The sequence below is a fragment of the Cygnus olor genome, chromosome 20 (genome assembly GCF_009769625.2).
Source record: "Cygnus olor isolate bCygOlo1 chromosome 20, bCygOlo1.pri.v2, whole genome shotgun sequence".
NCBI classification, from domain to species: Eukaryota; Metazoa; Chordata; class Aves; order Anseriformes; family Anatidae; genus Cygnus; species Cygnus olor.
In genome coordinates this window covers 8,001,821-8,025,057 of record NC_049188.1, presented here as the reverse complement: position 1 = coordinate 8,025,057, position 23,237 = coordinate 8,001,821, and the positions used below count along the sequence as shown (strand labels likewise).

The following is a 23,237-nucleotide window of genomic DNA, read 5'->3' as shown; positions in this document are numbered from 1 at the left end:
TACTAGCCATGAGTTTCCCTAGCAGTAAACAGAGTTTTTGAATATCTAGGTTACACAAGTTTATATTTTTTAAGGTATAAAACTACATCAAGGCATTTCTAAGGAAAAAAAGATTTCACAAATACGGCGGTGTAAAATTCAGCAGTACCTGTTGGCCCTGGATCTTCATTAATAAATGAAACATGCGTTTTCCACTCGGTCCATCTCACTTCATTAATCCTGTTTATATTGTATATAAATTATGTTATTAGCACGCATTCTCTCCTAGCTACATAGCTGCACTTCCCCTTTTATTTCCTCATTCCGTCTTGGGATTGCCATGGTTTACCATCAACACCTGCCTTACTAACACTAAAAAGCTGACTGTCTTTTGCAGTGTTACGCATTGTATGTAGATGGGAATGATACTCAGACTATTTTGTAATTCCATACGTTATGAGTATAGTCTTGAAACTCCCATTGAATATTTGAGTGTTTTTCATAAAACAGCATAGAAACATTTTCTTCAATATGCTAATCATATCTATTAGCAATTAATTCTAAATATAATTACTTTTAAGTTAACATTCAAAGGTGATTATGACAAAAATGATATCTCCTGCAAGCAAATCTGACACTTCTACATTAAAAACATATCTGAGGTTGAAAATCGGTTTTCTTATAAAACATTGTCTACACAAAAAACTTATGTGTTTTCCCTTTTCTTAAGCAATAGATCACAACTGAAAAACCCAAATGGGGTTTTTGTACAGTTAATGTATTTACTATTTCTTCTTATAAAAAGCTATGTATTAAAAGCAGAAGATATTTTGTACAGATGTATAAATATTTCAGTCTTTTGAAGAGAAATAACCTTGAAGAGAGATACAGAGCATAATCAACAGCACAATATTCTAACTTTGCTTTACCTTAAGCACACCCTCGTGTCATTTTCAGCCACTTTACACCGTTCTCCCAGTTGAAATTTTTTCCTCAAAGATTTTGGTAAGAATTTTTCAAATTCCAAAATGGTTCTAGCTCGCTATTAACAATAAATAGTAACATGAGTATGGTTAACTATATTCAGAAATGTCTGCATATGCAGTTTTTGAGCTCCATCTTTCCTTACAACATGTTATACCCTCCCATCCACCATCTATAATTGATACAGACATCAGCAGTAGTAAATAATATGTAATGTCACTTGTTATTTGGCATATGCAATTAGGTAGTCCACAACTTCCTCTAGTTAGACCCAGCTCAGGAGGCACGCTCAAAGTAGACTCAGTGGTTAGGGTTTAACACCAATACCTTCATACCAACACTCTGCCATAGGGCTATATATCCTTCAGTGGGATGCTGCCCATCACTGAAAGCAACTCCAGTCCTAATTCTGACTGCATTCGTGATTACAGTTTGGGACTCAGAAAGCATGCTTAGGTGAAATATGAGAAATCAGAGTGAACTCATGCATTGTGCAAGTTCAAGGGATGAAATAGCAAAGTATGCTGTGTTACAGATTTCTGGGCAGATAGTGAAACACGCCTTCCTGGTGACGTACCTATGGGAATGAAAGTCACAAAGCTACGTGACAGCACGTGGGATTGAAAATTCAAGCCATAAGATTACCTTTAGGATAGCTATTAATTCTGAAGTTATCAGGATATCCTTATACTAAACATACATATTTCCATTTTTTGTACACATATGCAAATGGAGATTCTCAGTGTCAATACCTGTCCCCTTCTATCAGCACAATAAGTGACCACAGATACAGCTTAGAAGATTTTGGCCAATGCATCAATTCTTCATTAAGCAAGCTAACTCACAAACAAACCTGGAGTTTCCAGATGTGCTCACTCTCTTTAGAAATATCTTCCACTGTTTCTCCCATTAATGCAATAAGCATGTTCAAGAGAAGAACAAAAGTCAACACAACGTAAGTTATGAGGAGCAGAAGAAATAGCACAGGATACTTTGAATTTTGCTGGATCTCCAGATCACCCAGTCCTAGAGTGAGCTTAAAAAGATCCATCAGAACAGGTCCCAGACTGCTGTTGGAATGGCACTCATTGCCGTTTTGGCAAGTTTCAATCAATGCAGCAAGAGCTGAGGAAAAAGCATGAGAAAATTTTAATCACAATAATGCTTTATTTATACATCACATTTTATCCTGAAGAATTCGAAAAGCACTGCATAATAAAGAGCTACAGCTGCCCAGCAACATACGCACCAGCAGCTAGATGACAGATTACCAAAAGGAAACAGAAAGTGCCCACATGCAAATGAAATTGCAAGCAATTGATCAAAAGCCAAATTACTTATCTGTTCAGATAGTTTCTAGGTAGACTTAAAATCTCTAAACTTGGCTTTTTAATGTCCAGAAGAAACCCCAACATGAGCTCTCATCATGACAATAGGGTTCTTATTCATAATAATGCCAAAATTTTTACTCACACGGAGCACCAGTGCTTTTCTCCAGTAATATTTACCTACGCCAAATCCCAGCAAAAACACGATATAGACAACTAAAAATTTTATCACATCTTGCAGGATGACCTAAAAATTAAATTAAATATTTATCAGGAATTAAAATTGAGAACTAGTTTTATGCTTATATATTCTGCCAGCATACATGTGCAGTACACACTGAAGTATCAGATTGTTTTCATTAAGCAAACTGATTGTAGCCTCAGTGGGAAGAGAAGACTTAGGTCTGATATATTTTTAATCTTGCAAGTAAGAGCCTGGTACGTTGTGTACTTCTAATTGTGACTGTAACTGCACAATATAGGCATTAAACCTATGATGAAATTAAATAACAGAACTCTTTTATTTGAAAATCACAAACACAAATTACTTGCATATTTAACAAAATAAAATCTTACTTTTAAGATTCAAGGTAGTCTCTGCTATTGAAGTTACACAGTAGATTATATACATTATTTCAGCAGAATGCAAAAATAAGAAATTTCAATATGAATTATAAAATACATCCAAATTGTTGAACATGCTTCATTAGGGTTATATAGATAAGCAATCACTGTAACAAGGCAGATAAAAAAACAAACAAACAACAACAACAAAAAAAACACAAACCAATACTTGCCTTTTGAATCATAACGCTGTATATTCCCATGGACTGGAAACCTCTGGTGAAATAGAGCATATTAGCCCATCCTAGGGCCATTGCCAAAACAAGACACACGAGGTGTTCTTTGTAGGAAAACAAGTACAAAAAGACAGAGAAGATCACAAGCAAAGCTTGTATAAAACTGTTAAAAAAACACACGTATGTAAAAGGGAAATTACTAGAACAAAACCAACAGCATCACGGAAAAATACGAAAATGACTTGTTTCTTATGCTTGAATTCTAATTTCATATTGCATTCCATTCCCCGTTATGAACATAACCTATATAATTTAACAATAAAATAGATGACTTAAGAAAGTGTAAGTATATTAATATATCATGATTATGTTTATTAAAGCTTAATTTAAGTAAACCCTTCTCCCCAGAATAGCTGGCCAATTGATTTTGCTGACAAGATATTAGGAATTCTTAATACCATCTCTTGAAGCAGCTTAATTAAAGCTCTAGTCTAACAAAATGTTTCTATGAAACTCTCTGCAAGGAAAACACTAAGAGAACACGTGATGCACTCTGATAGGGTATAGACCAGATCCTTGGAAGCTCAAGATTGATATTAGCATGATTGCAGAAAGAGAAAGAAGAGTATAGTTAAGACACCTCTTTTTACTGATCACACAATCTTATTCTAGAAAGGAGAGGGAATCGTCTGTGATCAAGACCAGCTGATGGGATACTCCCATCAGCCAGCTGAACCAGCTTTATGTTATTTTTCCTTCCTGGAGGAGTTAAAAACTAGATCTGGTTTATTAAAAAGATTTCTTAAACACATTTCTCTATATACAGCATGAAGAGATACAGCACCTGGAGGAGATAAAGACAGTCTGTACTTTGGGGAAAAATACAGCCTGTACACATCAACGCCCAGTATTGTTATTGATCAGTGAAAGCACTAGTGTGTGAATACAGAAAAGCTGCATGGAAGATTACATCCATCCCTCTGAAAACTAATAATCTAAAGAAAATTGAGCATCTGCTCCAGGAATCATTCTCTGTGACCACAGGATAGGTAAGTATTATATAGAGAGTATAAAATATATGCATGACAGACTTACAATGCAAAGTGGAACCACGCATCTGAGAGAATTGACTGCAGGTCTGAGGGCCTAAGCAGAAAGATGGCTACACTCTATGTAAACAGATAAATATAATACAGAAATGGTAGTAAGAAAAAGCAGGGCTCAAAATCATTTTTTTCAAAATCATGCATTTGAAGTTGGTCTTCTAAAAATCTATTGATAAGACAAGATGATAGCTTCTAGAATTAAAAACATTTTACGGGGCTGTAACAGCAGAGTCTCAATTTCTATCATCTTTGGCATAATTTAACAACTAGATACTGTTTTTAATTACTGATAGTATATGGTAAAAATTATGCCCTGCTTTTTTCTGTTATAGGTTCTAATTCAACACTGTACTTAATCCCAGTAATTAGACAACATTAGTGTCATATAAATATAAAATCTCTTTGCCTTAAGAATTCCAAAGGAGAATCCCTCACATATTTACACACAGAGCAATACAGCCATATTCAAATAAATATCTAGGGTCATTCAGAATGAGTGATGTATTCTGCCGAATACTTTTAGACATTACACAAATCATCAGCATATTCATAAATCTAGACAAGTTCTTTACCTACTTTGTTATGTATTTGTTATTTAAAAGTCTTACCTCTTTTATGGCTAAAAATATTGCTCCTAACATAACCATCACCTGTCCTGATAACTGCAGCCATCCCACACCACGCGTTAGAGCTAGTGGGTAAGGTGGAGCCTGCAAGATAGGTCCAAAATGAAAGACTGAGTTCCATATCTGAAGGGAAAAAGGCAAAGTAACCAGAAGCTTCATGTATTTAGCTCTCTGGGTACCCAATTTCTGCCATTACACTGAGAGTTTAATTCATGGTGGATTTACAGGGAATAGCAGAGGTTTCTTTCCTAAAAGAAAAGCAAAACCCCTCCCCACACTTCTAGAAACTTAACTGTTTTTGTATTATGTGGCTTTTGGGTCACTTTCACAAAACGCAAATATGATTATTTCCTCTGTTACGTCTCTTCCTTCCAGATGCAAAGACCTGATCTGGGAGAACCTGGTCTCACTGTAGCCAGATAATCTGATATCTGGTTCTGGTGTTTTTTTTGTACTCACCAGCATTTTAAAAACAGATCAGGAAGTACTATTGCATTTTAAAGCAGTAAAGTTTGTTAAGTTACTGTACTCACTTCATTTTCATTAGGTCTGTGGTAGGAAACTAACGTCAGTGTTACATTGTATAGGAAATAAAAACAACATGACATAAAAAACATGTGTCGTGCAAACTTCTTCCATTTCATTCGCAGCAGTGAATTCAGAGGCTCCAAAGTCAGCATTTCATGACGATTCTGTAGAAAACAAACAAACAAACAATTAAGATTTGAACTTTCCCCCTGGAAGGAAACTCAGATGATTTCAGGTATGTATTTTATAAATTTCATTCAGTATCTTGCTGATCTAGAAACACATTTGTACTCAAATATATACATCAGACCCTAAATTTACAAGATACAATGGGCCAACTCCAATTCAAGCTGTGATAACCTGCCATGCTTTGGTAAACTGTGATTGTGATAAAACTGTAGTGTGAACTTCTGCACTTGCTTTGTACAGAAGTTTTATGACAGTTTTTTTATTTAGCAAATGTCAAATTCTGGCTTTGAAAAGCTAAAGTTTTGTGATAAGGTTCTACCCTAGATGCCTAAAATACATATATGTGAGGTAAAGTTTTTATTAAGTAAATATACAACCCTATGGCTTCCATGACTGTTAATAGCACCTTCTTTTAGAACATCTGTATACAATACATAAGTTAATTGTAGTAATTGTATTAATAGGACAAAATAGGGTGTTGTTCTGACAGCCTAAGAACACTTCATATGCCATGAAAAGAAACAGTAGCACGGCAATAATGGTATTAGTAAAGACAGGGAACTGCTGTCCACAGGCTTTTATGGGTGCTAAGCATTTCATCAGGGCACAGAACAGAAAACACCACCCCTGCCTCCAAAACCTGATGAGACGCAATTTGCTGAGGACAGGTGGAGTATCCTGTGAATGCATTGCTGTTTGCTTGCCCTGTTCTCAAGAGCTTTCTTAGGCAGCTGCCAGTGACCAAACCATGGAGGAATTATACTAGTTTTGGTCTGACCATGCTTCAAATGTAGAAAAAGAAACACTCCCAAAATACTTAGCCAAAGTTTAAGGATCTGAATCCATATTCACTTACAGCTGAGAATCTACAGAGATATAAAATTAACCTTGCTCCCAATACAAAACTAAGAAGCAGAAGTTATCATTTACTGTTTTACAAATTCTTCAGTCAAATGTGTAGGCTAACGCACCTGAAATGAGTATACTGCTAGAAAATATATGAATTTTAGTAATAGACAACTTACACCAATATTCGTATTATAAACAATAATCTCCAATACTGAATTGTCCGTGGTGGTATCTAGTTCTGTCAGATCATAAAGAGAAGACTGAACGGGACCATAAGCCCAGTCTGTGAATTTTCTTGACAGGCTCCTGTTAGGCTTATCTCTTATCTCTCTGCTCAGGATGTATTTCAGAATCTAAAACATTAACATAATCATTCGTAAGCAGCTGCATTCTTCATGGGAAAGGAGAAAGCACACTGATATACTTGCTAAAACCCATACCTTATATATACTGTCACATTTGTTAGAGCAGTGCAATTCAATATATTTGTAATTCCGTCATTTAATAAGTGGTGTTAGAGGTTACAGACCTCCAGGAAATAAATATAGTATTTTAATGCCTCTGGCTTTTCTATCAGAGAGATTTTTCTACAGGATGAAAGCACAATTTTCCATGAGTTCACATTTCCCTTAACTTAATCAATTACTTTCTAAATTAACCCATTGTCAACTCTTTACCACAACACAGATGATATATGGGGGCCAAATTCCACAGCAGCCTAAGAGAGCAGTACTAGTGAGTCTTCTGAAATTATACGAAGATTTTATATTGTATAATAGTAGTTTTGTAATCAATGCAATACTTCTGAGTTTCAGTACAATAGAAAGGTTTGCAAGGCTGTTTTTAAATAGCATGGATACAGAAAGGTGTTGTCAGAGGAAAGCCTTGAAGAGCAGAAGCAACATTCAATAGAAATTTTTGCTTTTATTTTGAACAAAATTGTCTCACTGAATGCTACTGATATATAGTACAGCATAACCAGCATGTAAAACTATATGCTAGAGCACTAATGTCTGAGTACATGGTTGGCCTTGACTCTCTCTATACTTAATTTCTCTTAGATACTACTGAACTAATACTTACCTCTAATTTCCCAGTTTTTGCAGCTAATTGTAGTGGTGTCAAACCATCCTTGTTCCTTGCTGTTTCCAAATTTCTGTCTTTACTTTTCAACAAAATCATATCATACATTCTGATTACGAAGTCATTCTGAGTTTTAAAGTCCTCTGCAACAGTAACTAATGCATGCAAGATATTGTTTCCTCTGGAATCCTGAGAAGTAATATTAGTCCTGGTATTGTCCATTAACAGCTGAATTATGTCTGGTTGATTGGTACATGCAGCTAACGCCAGTGCAGTTTCACCTACAAAATTATAAAATGTAACATCTGTTCGTGTTTTATTATAAGAATTAAAATTGTATTATAGGATTGACTGTACTAAGAACCTTTGTATTTGAAAGCACATTTAAATATTGATTATTTTTAATTTGGCTCTTGGTTTAGAAAAACTTAATTTGCATGAAAACATTATTTGGAGAAAATCTTCAGATTCAAATCTGTGCCGTTTTATTTGCTATTCAGCATTTAATAATTGTTTTACAAGTATTTCTGAGGGTTTATAATACATTGTACTCTGGCAAGTTACTTTACATAAGGTACTGTGATGTTTTTATATCTTGTGATGTGACTTTCTTAATGTAGGTTTAGCTAATAGTAATGATCCACACTTGCCCATCTTCCATACTGTCTTACTTGTTTGGGTATTCCTTCCTGCCCTTTGGAGAGAGATCACGTTTCTACTTACCAAAATAAAAGCCTTCATGCTTATGTTTGGGATTAAAGAAAATACCCTGGGCGTGAGCATTGACATCAGCTCCTTTTTCTATAAGGCTCTGAGTGATTTCATATTGTCTTCTTTCAATGGCAATATTTAGAGCTGTCTGGCCTGAAACAGCAGACGCAGGTATTTAGTGTGAAATCTCTTAAGCACATTATGAAACATTAATGATGTTTCACAACAGATAGCACCAGTAACAATGAATAAAAGTTGTTTAAGGAATTTAAATCATTCTTAGAATGTTGGAAGAAAACATTACATTTATTGATGGTATATTTAACCATATGCCTGAATTGGTATAAGATGGCAGTACCTTTATACGCCTCTTCTGTGTATGCTGCATTGATAAACCTCTCCAAAATACCATTTTCTTCTGCAAAGGAGAGTAGCGTATTCACGATCTCATTTGTGTTTTGGTTGATGTTCAGTAGAGCTTTCATCAGACACGTTTTGCCAGTATCTGAAGCTGTGAATTTTTTCATCAGATAATCTGCAAGAAAAAATTTTGAGATTAGGTCATGTTAGGCTTCATTATTTAAGTGGAAGAAAAATAATTCTAACCTTTTGTTTATTTGGGGTGGGACCTGGAGGATATATATGATATTATTTAGCAAGCAATTACTTCTTGTTCACTCTCTATTTGAGCTACTTTGTGAGATGATACATTCAGAGATGTGGTACTGATTAATAAAGTAGCCAGTGTATTTGGTTTCTTTTTCAGATATCCCACTGCCATGGTAAATCCAGACAAACCCCAAACCCTTTCGTAACTTCCCTACCCACTCTGCCATGCTAACATATACATCACAAACCCTCTCTATACTGCAATTAGACTGACTACAGGGTGATAGAGACATCAGCTTTGAGTCTCATACTGCAAAAGGCTAACTTAGGTACGGCTCTGGGAATACTGTGCAGATAGACCCTCAGCATATCATAAACAGTGGACAAATATTCTCCAGTGTTGCCTCAGAGGCAGCAAGGAGGTAGCTTTTTGAGTATCTTAATCTTTCATTTAGAAATAAGAAATGGCATATATTTAATTGAAAACAAGTGACTTCAAATTCACTTGCAAGTAGCTGCTGCATTTCCTAGTTTTAGACTATACATATGCTGCCGGAAGTGGTATCAGTATTCCTTCAGGTAACTCCACTGCTTACCTGGCACAGTCATGTTTGTACATGCATTTGATCTTTCCTTCAGCTCTGCGAGCAGACCTTGCAATTCTTCTACATTCCCCTCAGATACTGCTCGAAATATGTATCTTTTCAACTTCTTCCGGGCACTTGTCTGCTCAGGACCTTGTGATATGTTAGCACTGAATTATCAAAAATAATAATGAAATTGCTGAATCAGTTTAGTTGGGTTTATTTTATTTTCTGCACAAGAGGAAGAAGAAATGCAATTACTTACACCAGACTACATATACTGGCCCTATTCCCATATATATGTATATATATAACTTGGCATAGATCTGTTTCTGTAGATTGCTTATTTGCAGAGAAGTGGCTATTGAGAGCTTTTTATAATGACAATGTACATTTTTCAAGTGATTTTGTTTTGCATTTTTGTTAGTTTGTCCATTTTTCTAAAACAAAGGCTGAGAAATACTAATGAATGTGGTTCTTTCCACTTTTCTTTATAGCGTCTTCAGTATTACTCCCCTCTGTGCTTCTCTGACCTGTCTACAACTTTATGACTTCAGTGCCTGAAGTTATCTGATGCTGCACTCCAGCTGCACCCAACCCACTCACAGCAGAAGATTGTTTTTAATCTCACATCTTCTTACACAACTTTCCTGGTCATACGTTACTCTGGAATGATTTAATACTTAACCCCCAGTCAGAAATACTCCCAGCTGATTTCCTTTGGAAGCCTCATTAATGCATCAGCTATGTATCTTCTCTTCACAGTGAGATTAGTTACCAGGATTACTAGTCCTCAGAAGTGTTAAGAAAGTACATTTTGTTCATTCCATCAAGCTAACAAAGATTTCTTAATACTGATTGAAATAGAGGGCAGTGTTTCACCTCTAAAAGAAATATTTTCTAGCTCATGAGAGTTGGCTTTTGAAGGAAAAATACATTGTACATTGTATGGTTGCTAAACAATACTGATTTCTGGGCATTTTCTCATGCCTTTTTGTACATAAGGGTTTGGATCCTGTGTTGTTATCTACGAAACGGAAATTATATATGAAGAATCCTCATACTAAATATGAGATTTGAGAAAAGCAGAAGTTAGAGTTGTTCACTTCAAAGTTTAATTATTGAAGATTAAGAAAGGCATAGGTATCTTACTTCTGAAAAATGTCAAACAAAATTGGTGATATCTACCCTATGATAGACTTAATCTGTAGAAAATGTACTACTCACCAACTGTCTACGTTAGGGCTATATTCAGTCACGTCATCCTGAAGAGACTGTGGGGAATCCATATCTTCCCCATTTCCAGATGCACTGCAGAAAACAAAAAGCATAACTGCTAAGTCAAGAAGATATTGGAAGACATTTTGCCAAATTGCATGAAGAATCAGTTAATACTAGGAAGCAGTATCTACAGTAGAACTGAAATTAATCTAATTTGACACTGACATTAATTTTATCATTTTATCTCCCTTGTATATTTTCGAATGAGTGGTAAGAAGGATGAGACCCAAAGGATTTTATTATATTTAAAAAAATCCTTAGGAAAGCCACATGTTTTGTGTTTTACTATGTTATTTCATACATTTTACTATGTTATTTTACTATGTTATTTCATTATAGATCTGTGGGAGATTTTTTCTTCTTTTTTTTTTTAAATGTTCAGTGCTCGTTATGCAACATCCTGAGTGCTGCACCTTGAAGCTTACATTCTTCCTTTTCACATCCTTAATTTGTCATCTGACACAAAACAAGTGTTAAATCAGTATGGGTTGCAAACAAACAACGAAAGTGATTTAAACATTTACTACGCAGTACACTGTAGGCAACTCAAGAACATTTTGCAGCTGACTGAGATGGAAGCCTCAGCTAAGAGAAATCGAAGACGGGGCTCTAAATACATATTTAGGTAATAAATTTAAAGGATCTCAGTGCCATTAGTATTTTGTAATTACTTATGCCATTTCCAGACATTCCTAAAGGCAGATCTGACTTAAAAATGAATTGATGGCAATTTTTTTTCACTTGTAATTTTGTTTTCTATAATGTTCAGATTTGATGAACTATCACCGGTTAATAACTCCGGGAGACTAAACTATTAGCTATTGACAAAGTGGATGTACGGACAAAAATGCAAGCATTTAACATTGCCCTGCAGATATTTATTTGAAACAAAGGTGGTCGCTCAGAGTCCATTCTTATTCAGTCCATCACTTCTCTGCAGAAAACCGTGAGGAATCCGGTGACAAAGCATATGTGTGTCTTGTGCAGGTTTGTCCCTGAATGAGAGGCAGAAACTTTGATACCCTTCCTTTGAAACCAAAATAAAATGGTCAGCTAATTCCAAGAAGCTGACCAGATATCCATCAAACACAAAAACATTTGATAATTCTGAGCTTATGCTAAATTTGATGCATTTTCCCTTATTCATAATCACTGGCTTTTAGTACCACTCAAATTTTTAAAAATTTGGTGCACTCTAGCCAGTCATATTTTTTCTCTATTCATTCAGTGTAAATGGCTGCCTTAAATATCTCAGACTCAGTATCTTCATGTTGTTTGGTAGTTAATGAGCAACAGAGCAAAGATATTAGCACACAGAGCTGGGAATGTGGTTTGCTAAATTAAGCTGTGGTTTTCACCTAGCAGAAAACACACAAAGGTGTGTATGGCATTTGTACTAACATATCCCAAATAAGGGGCTTAGAAAAAAATAAAAGAAGATAGTATTGATTTTAAATTAATTCAAATTTGAGGCCTGATTTATTCGCTGTAAATGATAGCAGTAGATAAAGGTAAATTATCTAGCAACAACTGACCTCCAATGGAGATCCGTCTTTGAAGTGACCAAAATCTATGAAAAGCCATGTGAAATTTTAGCTCTGAAGTATAAGGAGAAATATGGAGTAGCTGCTGAAAATAAAATAGATATATTTGCAATATGACTACTGCATATGCACCTATAACTTACCATGGACGAATATTTGAATCCATTGGTTTTGAAAACACAGGGGGAGATGTGTTATTTGGAGTTGCATTGCTTTCAAAACCATCGATCTCCAGAAAGAAGTGTGAACTGTTGAACACATTGCATTAAAAATATTAGTTAAAAAAAGCAAACTGAACCATAAAATAAACAAAGCAGTACATGTAAATGCCTGGGACAATGCTGACAGTTTAAATTTGCTGGCATTATATCTAATAAGATGATGGAAAGAGGCTTGTCTATTTTTGCCTGGGAGGATCCCAGACTCCAACATTTAGGCAGCGTCCAGTACTTACATGCTGGCAGATGGGCGAAAGATCCCAAGATATTTTTAGGAGGCATGGCATCAGGTCCTGACATGTCTAAGCAACTACACCATCAGCCTAAAAACAGCCTTGCATCTGACTTCTGTGCAAAGGGCTAAATGCAAAGCCATACATTTATTGAACAGACATACATATATGCATACACACACAGATATGTGAATATGCTCGCTCTTCTACTGCAGCCCCTATTTCTCCAGCCAGGAGCCATCAAATTACATCATTCCAAACCCATCAGCAGTGATAAACATTAAATCAGAAAGTTTGAAAGGTCACATGTTTAATGACATAAGACATTTTCACCCTCCAGAACTGAATCTTGTCAGTCAGTGCATGACATTTAACAATGTCTAGCTAACGAATAACTATTTATAGGAAAAAGGAATGAAATTTGAAACAACACAGAAAAGCGAATATGAGAAGAATTGGAAGATTTAGCCTTTTAAAAGCCTGCGGAGCTGGGAGGCAAAGTCAATGGGTTGTTATTACTAGATCTCATTAATCCACACTACATTTCATCTAAGACAGGGGAGTTTCGGTGGTGAACGTAGTGACTCCCACAAGGCTTCTCATTCAGAAACTGTCTTACATATCTAAAATGTTCCAGTAGTCACCTGAAAAATATCTCCAATTCACCTAATATACGTGGTTTAGTCCCTAGGGTATTTCTTCCTTTCTTTTAACTGCATCTCTCCCAAAGAATCCTGTTGAATCAAAGTACACATACTGATGCTAAAATGCAGTATGTTATTAGGACACTACTGAACAACCCATTGACATCTGCTAAAAATAGCACGATCTAATAATGGCCCTAGTTCATATCATTTTCCAAGCTCTTGGGGATCCCAGTGTTAATTCACTGTGTGTAGGTGTTTAAACTTATATGACCTTTTAACATTCAAGATGTGCCACTTCTGCCTAGCATGACAGTGTCCCTGAAATTACCTAGGCATAGAGTACTCTTCAGAGTACAGGAAAAAACCTAGACAGAAACAGGACCATTGCCATCACTTCTACCACACTCACCAGATTCGCAGCTGCTGTAAATCACTGTTGTTTCACTGGGATCTTGGCAGAGAGACTAAGGAGGGGTGAAAACACCATGGGTTCATCTTGCTTTTGCATTCCCTGGCTATGATGTGCAGGATCTGTCCCAACAGCTGTTGGAGACTACAATGAATCTACAGAAAGCCAGAAGTGCTGCACTTCAGGCTTAGCTGGACCATCCCACCTGCACTTGGCTCAGCACCAGGAGGAGATGGTGTGCTACAGGCTGATGTCTCTCCCAGGAGTGTGTTCATGTGCAACCAAAAGCTATACAACAGCTATGAAGTAGGCCCTGTTTTGGAGGCTGACATACCTAACCTATATTGGTATGTGGGTTATGTGGGGATAACATGGGAGGAAGGGGAGGGAGAACAAAAACCACCATGCAAAGTGGACAACTGCCAAAAAATAACCAAGTGCGTACGTGGCCATGGTGCATACTGTCAGGAACACTGCCCACAAACATAATCAGGCTCTGACAACGTTGGCAGCACTCCTCCCCAGCATGCCTGTTGGTTTTCCTGTGCTTAATTACATACTGCCAGTCCACCCAAATACCAGCAGCTTCAAGAAGGGGAAGTCACTGTCTTTTCATAAAGTACACATGGCCAATACATTTGCCAAATGAGAAATGCTACCCATGGAAATGCACTAGCTGCTCAGTGGCACAGTATACCAGAAGGAAGCATTTTGAAGCAATAGAAGTACAGCAGCATGGAAACATGTAATTAATAGAACACGTTAAACCACTGCATTAAAATTCACGTGATCTTCATTCCTTATACTACAGGAATGTTGGTGGTCACACCCTGAGCTGCTGGTAAAGAGATGGCAAAACCCCCAAGGTTACTGTTACTGATGCCACAAAACTGAATGGGAGATAGGAGATTAACTAAGTGAAGGGTAGTATTTGCCACTGTTTGCCAGTATTTGTTTTAACTATAAATCTTCCATGGAATTGCCCATTTTTGGAGTACTAGGTATATTGCAAGCTGTTCAGATACCTCATCTCCCCATTCTACAAGCAAAGTGCAGCAATTCAAATGAAGAGCTTCTCTTTTTAAATTTAATGACAGGAGGAGAAATTGGGCCACCCAGGCAGTGGGTCTCAAATAACTTACGACACCTTTTCTGTAGAAAGTGATTCCTCTGATTATTAAGAAATTATAAATGTCAGAACAGCCACAATTGCCTAGGCCTTCAGAGGTTCAAAAATTACTATAATAGCTAGTAATTAGCCACAGAGTGAAAAGTTTATGAATGAAAATCCATCCTCAGTCTACAATAACTTAGGTAATTTCAATAACGTAGTATCATGGATGAATTACTGCTTCTATTTCTCTATTCATATTAAATGCAAACCCTTAATCATTGTATTAATTCTCTAGCATAAAATACGAATTAAAGTGAATATTTTATAAAATAAGAAATCTCATTAATCAGAATTACGAAAAATAGACTGAATTCAGGTTTCTGTTTGTAATAGGATTTCCCAAACCTCCTGCTCTACCCAGCCCTTATTCTTTAATTCCACCTCTGTCTCCCCATAATCTTTTACATTCTCATGTGATGCTGAATTTGAAATGTCCCTTTTTTTTCGGGCCAGCATCTTTTATATGAAACCTGGTGTACCCTGCCATGTGATCACTTTACATTCTCCTATTGAAATGCTGACCATTAATAGACCACAATCTCGTAAGTTTATACAGGTATATAGATTGGATGCAGAAAGCCTAGCTGATAGGAGACACTAACTTAGGCTGGTGCTTGAGTCTGATGTCTCTAGGATAGGGGTCACGTATTTGTCCCATCAGGGTGAACACATTATACGTCTAAGTAAGCAGGATACTCTTCCACTTACAAACAGTATAAGCACACCATTTTTTGAAGGCACCTTCTGTTTATCAGGTCTATCTCATCCATATATGTAGCATGAATAAAGATGTTAGTGATACTGCAGTGCAAATATCTACTATAGTAGATATAACAGGGAGTTGTAATGTTTTAGAGTGAGCGAGAGTCCTACCTTTTCTTTGTGGGAGTGCTCTCAGTTGGCTTTTTCTCTTGCTGGTTTGAAGGGGGAATACCAGATGGATTTGTTTTCTTGCCCATTAGTGGAACAATTTCTTTGTTATCTTTAATCATATTTCTGCAGTAGATAGAATCACAGTTACTTAACACTTGTACATTTCAAGAAAGTATAGTGACGAAATCGCCTGTTTACAATCTCTTCACATGTGAACACGCAACTCTTAGTATTTTTTCATTTTTCAGTTATCAGGCACATACATGTTATTTTGTGTGTCAAGGCTGGAGGGTTATAGTCAAGACTGATTAAATTACATTCTAGGAGAAGTTCCATTACAAGTGGAAAATCCACACCATAAATCCAGGAGAACTGAAACTTCAAGTATGTGCCCAAATTAAACTGAAGGATGTTTGTCAGTCACAACGCCAGTATATCTTATATAGAGAAATGCAAAGAGCACAATGTTCTCTTTGGCTTTCATAAGTTGCCCTAAAATGGGTGCATATTTACAGTTATTCTAAGTAGTCAGTTCTTAAAGAATGTAACTTTAGAAAAGTGGCATATTTCAGAAAGATCTGTGCAGCAGGTACGATGTGGAAAGGGAGGTTTCATACATGAAGGGTAGTGAACACAGAAAAAAGCCCTGAAATTTTTGAATGCATGAGAACAGCAGAAGCAGAAGTCAGACTCTAAATACTGTACACAGCCTGAACTCAGCTAAACAAATGGTCACATGAATGACATCGAGGACTTTTGTGTGCTGTCAACATTTCTCAACATTTCTTTGGGGAAAAAAAAAAAAGTTATGACTCTGCTGTATGGAAATGATTGCCAGCACATAACATAAACAGATGTTAATGCATGTTATCTGCTTATAAACGCTCATAACATGAATTCTGTAATTAATGAAGAATAATTATCTTCCTGTTTCTCAACATAATACTCAAGGGCATCATTTTAAATCACCAACGATAACCTAAAAGCAAAAAAGGTGAATTTAGGATCCTTTAAAATTCACTGAATGTAGAAACAGTAAGTTTTGCGAGGTCATGGTTCCATTCCCAAGCAAATCAGGGGAGTGTCCTCCATACCCAAGGATTTTATAAAAATCATTTGCATGCAGGATTGAACAAAAAGAACTACATGTTCTTCCTTTCCTACATCCATTTCCCACAACGTGACAAATGTACATACAAACTTTCTACTTCTGTCTCAAGATACAGCAAGTAGATTGTGAAGCATGTTTGAAAAGACATGACACCTAGTGTGGAAAAGGAGACAGGCATATCAAATATTTGAATATAAATCCGTTAATGTATATATGATAGATGTTTACATATAGGACATTTTCCATCCCAAATACAGAGAACTGAGACTTTATAAGGCCCAAATACATGGAAGTGCAGTTGTTATTTCTTTTCACTAACTCAGAGAAAAAATCTGAAATATTGGAAAGTACTGCCTAACTTGAAAGGGTTGGCGTAAAAAACAATAATGAAAATAAAATTTTGTGTTTTCTACCACCGGTAGACATGTTTACAAGACAGATGTGATATCATACCAGTGCAACTCAGAAATATGCCACGTAGATGCATGTCCTAAGAACTCATATCACAGTATTCATAGAAATAATTTATAAAGGACAAATTTGATTTACTTAGTACACTTGCATACAAAGGAAATGGTAGCTTGCACCACAATTAGTGAACAGAAAAACTGAACTTGGGTATTACATATTTGAAGTAGGAAAAAAGTTTTGTCCATGCCTTTGAAAACGTAGTTCATACAGTTTTCAGACACATGTTGTATGAGTTAATAGACAGATAAACGTTTTATCTTAGCACAGCTAAAGCAAGTTATTGTTGTGCTTAGTTCATAAATAATTCTGCGATTTACTTCTTACCAAGTGATTTTAGAATACACAGCAGTTTATGAGCAGAGAAAAGACATTTCCCATCCGGAGGAAGAGGCAAATGTGGTATTTGACATAAATAAATTACAGGGGACTACAATAAGATGGAGATGGGCACTAAACAGCTTTACAAAAGCAGCGACTTCATAGGAAAAGAATAGTTGGAAACAGACCAGTAGGTCAAAAAATGTGTCAACAAAATGTGATGCCAAGTTGAGAGGGACACAGCTGGCACATGTCAAAGTTACAGGGGTCAGAGGGAGCAGTTGCAAGAGCTGGAGAAAATAAAGACCAAAGTTAAAATCTGTAAAACACAATGGACACAGGGAAGAGCCTTTGATTTGTGAGCAATGCTAGAGCTGCTCAGATATAGCACCACATTTCTGCATGGCCCACCTACAGGGGGAGCAATACAAAAGCCCCACCTGCAGCTAATTTTCACTGCAGACATTTTAGCAATGACTTGAGAGCAGGCAACATCATTTAAGAGAGGTGAAAATAGTCAAAGGTAGTACTGAAGTTTATTTAGGTGATGAAAGACTACTGAACCATCAGTGATTTAACGAAACAATTTAGGGAGGAAAAGAGGAAAGGTTCATTTTTGAACACATGGACTACTGCTTTCAAAGGTACATCTAAGATTTGACTCTCAGCCACAGAGACTATTTTAAATGAGATGTCAGAGTGCACACAAGTAAATAACTGCAGGCACTATGGTAGAAGTACCTTGCTACAGTGCTGAAGTAGCGTCTGCTTCTCATTTTTAATCACGATTAATTGCATGTCTAGATGAAAACTGAGCCTGGGCTTTTGACAGTATGTCCTACAGAACTCAGTTCCTGTTTTAGCTATACTCATGCAAATCTCATGAAAGTTAACAGAGCTTTTTTATGCTTATCAGCTTCTTCCCTCCCTCTGTCTTGTTAGTTTAATGACCAACTGCTTTCATCATCATCTTCCTGTGCACTACCATTTTATGTAATCTATGAGGTACGGAGAAAAACAGTGCAACAGTCTGGAGAAGGTCAGGTAATAAATATTGTAGCCTACGTAACCTGATACAGAATGTCATCTTTTGTTGTAACTTTTTTTTTTTCATAATCTGGTTAATTGTTGCTTACAGGCTGTCAAAGAAGCGGTCTATTTGAAGTGGGCAGTGAGACAAAAATACCGTGTTAATTTTAGTATTAAGAATTATTTTGGGGAGTATTCTGAGAACGCTGAGGACTCGATACGTCACCTCCAGTGTGGTGGGGATATGGAAAGGACATTTATCTGTAATGATGAATGGGACTCTGCCACTTTTTCAGTATGTTACGTGCTATCACAGACTCACCTTGTGCTTACCTGAGACAAAGAAAAATCATACATATTAGTATCTCTATAGATCAATGACAGTATAAACACAGTGGCTAAAAAGAGAATCGTACAAATAAAAAGAAACATTTATCTGTGCTATCATGGCACAAAGGTCTCTTCTTCCTTAGGAGCAGAGGAGAGGAAGTGATTACCAATAGCTGTTTCATTCACAGGACCCTTCAAACATCCACAGCACAGACCGTGATGCTTTCGAGCACCTATGAAATAATTCTTACTACCTCATAAAAAGAAATCCCCTTTCCCAGAGGAACTGTAGTAAAAGTCCATTTTGAATTTTGTGCGCTATTTATGGTATATAAATCCGATCAGCAGAAATCACACTTGATAAAAAGAGATTCACCTTTCTGTAAGATTTTCAAACTTTCTGTAAGATTTTCTAACTTTTGAGGGGCTGTAGTAAACCTCAAGCACTATGAAAAAGTCATTTTCTTCTTTGTGAGAATTTTTTTCTTTTCCTATGAAGGTTTTACCTAACAGGAATTTTAAAAGTCTCTGTGAAAAAACAATGTTCTTCTGTGTGGAAAGTCCTTTAAAATTATTTACCTGTTTATCTCCAAATTTAATAAAAAGAAGAAATTTTAGTGAGCTGAAATAAAGACTATTCTGCTCAGCCAGGTATTCTGCTTTTGACAGTCACAACAGTGACTGAACCTTTCAGTAGGAGATGAAAATGCTTTTTAAGGTTAGCCTGTATGTCACTATATTTTGGATCCCCTTACCACAGAAATTAGGAAGTATCACAATGCATCAGGCCGAGAAGTATAAATGAAATTAACTACATATTTCATAACTTCTGAATGCCTGAGGAGTTCATGTGGCACATCTTGGGAGAAAGACTGATTTATAAATTTGAAAAACAGCAACAAGCACAATAGAAAAGTATTCTCCAGTTGAAAGATATATTCAGTGAAGATAGTTTAGCAGATTTCATTCTCCGCAAAAGCATCACACCTACACCAAACACCCACAGAAGCTCTCAGAGAACTTACCCTGCTTACAAAACTTGCATTTCAGTATAAAGAAGGCAGCTCCAAATGGTACGAATGAAGTTCAGGTTTAGGGCCCACTGACGCTTCGACAACATCCAAAGAGACTGATCTGCCAAATGAGTAAAGCTATATTCAAGCTCAAAACTATCCTAAAAACGCAAAAACACCCTTCTTCAGTCATCCGGTTTGCTCAGCTGTTGGAAAGCACAGATAAGTACAGCACTGGAGTACTGCAGCCTTACAGGGTTTGTTACATCTGAAATTAGGCAGCAGAGAGAAACTTGCTAGACAACAAACTCTTTACTTCATAGCTGCCAAAGTGGGATGACACACACACACGCAATAATTATATACTGAAATATTACTAAAGCTGAGTCGCTTACAGATGACTTAATAGTAGCAGTAGAATATCTCAAACGATCACAGTGCTCTGCAGTTTACATACTGTATTCAAAAGAAAATGGTTATGCACATGCATTTGGGTTGTAAATGACATCCCTTAATGTCATGCTTAGTTTATTATATATTACGGAACTATTCAGAAAGCACAAAGCAAAAATGAGAAAATGATCCTGCTAAGTGCTCCAGAAAGCAAACATTTCTGTTATCACTTTGAAAAAGTAGAAATGGGCTTAGAAAATATTACACTTTCATAGCGATAATGTCAGTGAAAACATGGTGGGTGTGTTTAGATCTTTCCCTATCTGCATATTTTCTGATGAATGTGTACCCTTAGGGTCTGTGAGGATACAAACAGGCGTTTCACATAAACAGTGCTAGTGTTACTTCTTGCTATGCGAACTACGGGGAGTGGCGTTTTTCAGCTTTGCTAGTTTTGAGCTGTCGAGCAATGGTTAATGCAGACTCCTTTTTTGGGACATGCCAGAAGAGTAACCATAAGTTCTTCTGCTCTCCTAATAGAATATTTCCACTATCACCAGAAATAGTACACTTAAAATTTGTATGTCTTTGCAGTGAGGCCAAAGAGATGGATATAGAGCTCCTCTTTCCTTTACTTGATTAAAAGGTGTGAGTTCAAGGGGAACTGTGCAGGCCTGAAAACCAGAAATCTTTCTCCAGCTGTAAATAAGGTAAGAAAGAGTCAAGTGTATTTTTTTTGTGTTTCCCTTTTTTTTTTTTTTGGTAGGAAATGGATAGAGAATTTGGAAATACAAACATAAAATACCTTTAGGATGTTTCTGGTAATGAATCAGCTTCCACAGAACAGCATGGTGAAAAGGGCCATGCCTACGCCAGTTTGATTTGGCATTAGGAGAGCATTGGTTGGATGAGCTGAGCACAAATCCAGCTTTGCCTGACACAAATTTATGATGATATATTCCAAACCCTGCACTGGGTAAAGTTGTTCACGCCTTGTCAAATGACTGCCTAAGCTAATATGCTGCAGTCTAGAGTCAGTTGCTTTGATGGACTCTTAGCTGCTTGTCTAACCACCTGGAATAAGGACTGAATACTGGCATTTAATCTTGCCTGGGAGAACATCGGCTTAGTTCTCCACATAAACTACAAGAGACTGTTTAATTGAAGTCACTCTGAGCTGGAGTACTGCATGTGAAAATAGGCAAAGTCAGATTAAATCTGGTGAGGGTGCATTTAAGGACTCTTTGCTTTAACTCTCCTATAAACCACAGTAGAAGAGCAGTTAAATTCCTTTGCTATGGAGAGAAAATTAGTTTGGCAGCAAGCAGTACTTTGAACTTAGAAAGCTATATCTGAAAGCACCCAGACCTGTGTGGTTTAGCAGAATATAGGACCTATCAGTGTGGTCTATTTATAACATCATGGCAGTTATCCAAAACGAAAAACTGGGACAAGCTACAGCAAGAGTCAGAGCCCTGTATCAAACCTGCCTATGAAAAGGTGTAGAAGACTGTAAGAGCTGTAAAAATTCACACGCCCAAGAATTACACTTCACCCTGGCTGGTATACGTTAACAGCTTCTCCTTCCATTATGAGGACAGCCTTGGCTTGCTAAACCTAAGTGTGGCCTTTTCCATGCAATTGTCAGATTCACAAACCATGAGCACAGACTGTTTCTAGCTAATCTTCCTGAAAACAGGTAAGAACGTCATGTGCTACACATAGGTGTTGTGAGCCTGAACAGAGAATTTTTAAGGGTAAACTTAAAAGACAGGAAATGAGAGGCAGAACTATAGTAAGTCACATCTGTGCAACCATTTTCTTATAGTTTTAATTATTAACCCACTTAACCTTTATGTTCCCTGACCTGTTCCACTCTGAGATTTCTGACAAGCCATGAAACGTTTTGCAATAGTCTGTATCACGGCTATGCAGACCACTTTATAGAGTTTTACAACGGCTACCAGATGCTTCAGTTAGAGATATGCCATAAAGTTCAAGAACATTAATAACTAGGCACATATCTATGAAAAATTACTTCAAGACCTTAGATCTGGATAGTCTGCACAGCACCAATAAGCAGCAGACGCCTTATCTGGCATTCATTATTTTGTTTTTCTAGCAAGTGCTAGACTCACTAGAAAATAAAATGAACAAGATGAAGGAAGCCCCAGATGGGAGGGATTGAGCATTTGGAGAGCTGCCATTTGACACCAGCGAGTCAGAATTGCATTTTGTGTTCTGCTGACATGTGACATAATCTGAGTTAAACCTGAATTAGGAAGTTATTCAGATTTTATATTTAATTCTGTGATTTTCAGTACCCCAACAGGGAGTCACTACGAGGAAAAGTCATTGTCTAAAAAGCATTGTTAACATTAACAGGTAACAGCATGGATAATTGTAAATTACTTATTGTCAGCATTCCATTCCCCAAGCTCCTTAAAACCTTAAGTACTAAAACACTATGCATGCCAACTACCAGTAGCAGCCCAATTCCCCTGAGCATAGTGTTTAATTGATTCATAAGAGTCTTTCATGATTTTTTCACTGTGGAAAAAATGAACTTAAATTCTCTTTGTTTCTGTGAAAAGGGATTCAGAGGTGTTGGTCTGTTGTGGGAAGACTCCAAAAGATCTATGGTTTTAAAAGAATGTATGTGCATTTAATGCAAGTAATACATTTTATACTGAAGAACCACATGAAGATGTACTTCTGTAGGGTATGCTAAGAAGGGTAAGATACTATCAGTTTCCCACAGACTTTCCAGCTAACTTTCCAGCAGATGAAGAGACAGAAAGGATGTGGGAGAGAACA

General features: G+C 36.7%; 1 protein-coding gene across 1 annotated transcript in view; it reads right to left on the bottom strand.

The window, feature by feature from the left end:
- Positions 1-23,237, bottom strand: part of TRPV3 (transient receptor potential cation channel subfamily V member 3) — a 35,843-nt gene that overhangs the window by 3,674 nt on the left and 8,932 nt on the right. Inside the window, exons 4-20 of the mRNA XM_040532793.1 lie at positions 20,040-20,148; positions 15,756-15,878; positions 12,345-12,449; positions 10,604-10,687; positions 9,389-9,546; positions 8,542-8,718; positions 8,196-8,336; positions 7,473-7,753; positions 6,566-6,742; positions 5,357-5,515; positions 4,806-4,907; positions 4,187-4,260; positions 3,089-3,254; positions 2,472-2,538; positions 1,817-2,088; positions 909-1,021; positions 149-219 (exon numbers count right to left, since the gene is read on the bottom strand). Coding sequence (XP_040388727.1) covers positions 149-219; positions 909-1,021; positions 1,817-2,088; positions 2,472-2,538; positions 3,089-3,254; positions 4,187-4,260; positions 4,806-4,907; positions 5,357-5,515; positions 6,566-6,742; positions 7,473-7,753; positions 8,196-8,336; positions 8,542-8,718; positions 9,389-9,546; positions 10,604-10,687; positions 12,345-12,449; positions 15,756-15,874 — 2,266 coding nt within the window. The 5' untranslated portion in view covers positions 15,875-15,878; positions 20,040-20,148. The remainder of the gene's footprint in view (positions 1-148; positions 220-908; positions 1,022-1,816; positions 2,089-2,471; positions 2,539-3,088; positions 3,255-4,186; positions 4,261-4,805; positions 4,908-5,356; positions 5,516-6,565; positions 6,743-7,472; positions 7,754-8,195; positions 8,337-8,541; positions 8,719-9,388; positions 9,547-10,603; positions 10,688-12,344; positions 12,450-15,755; positions 15,879-20,039; positions 20,149-23,237) is intronic.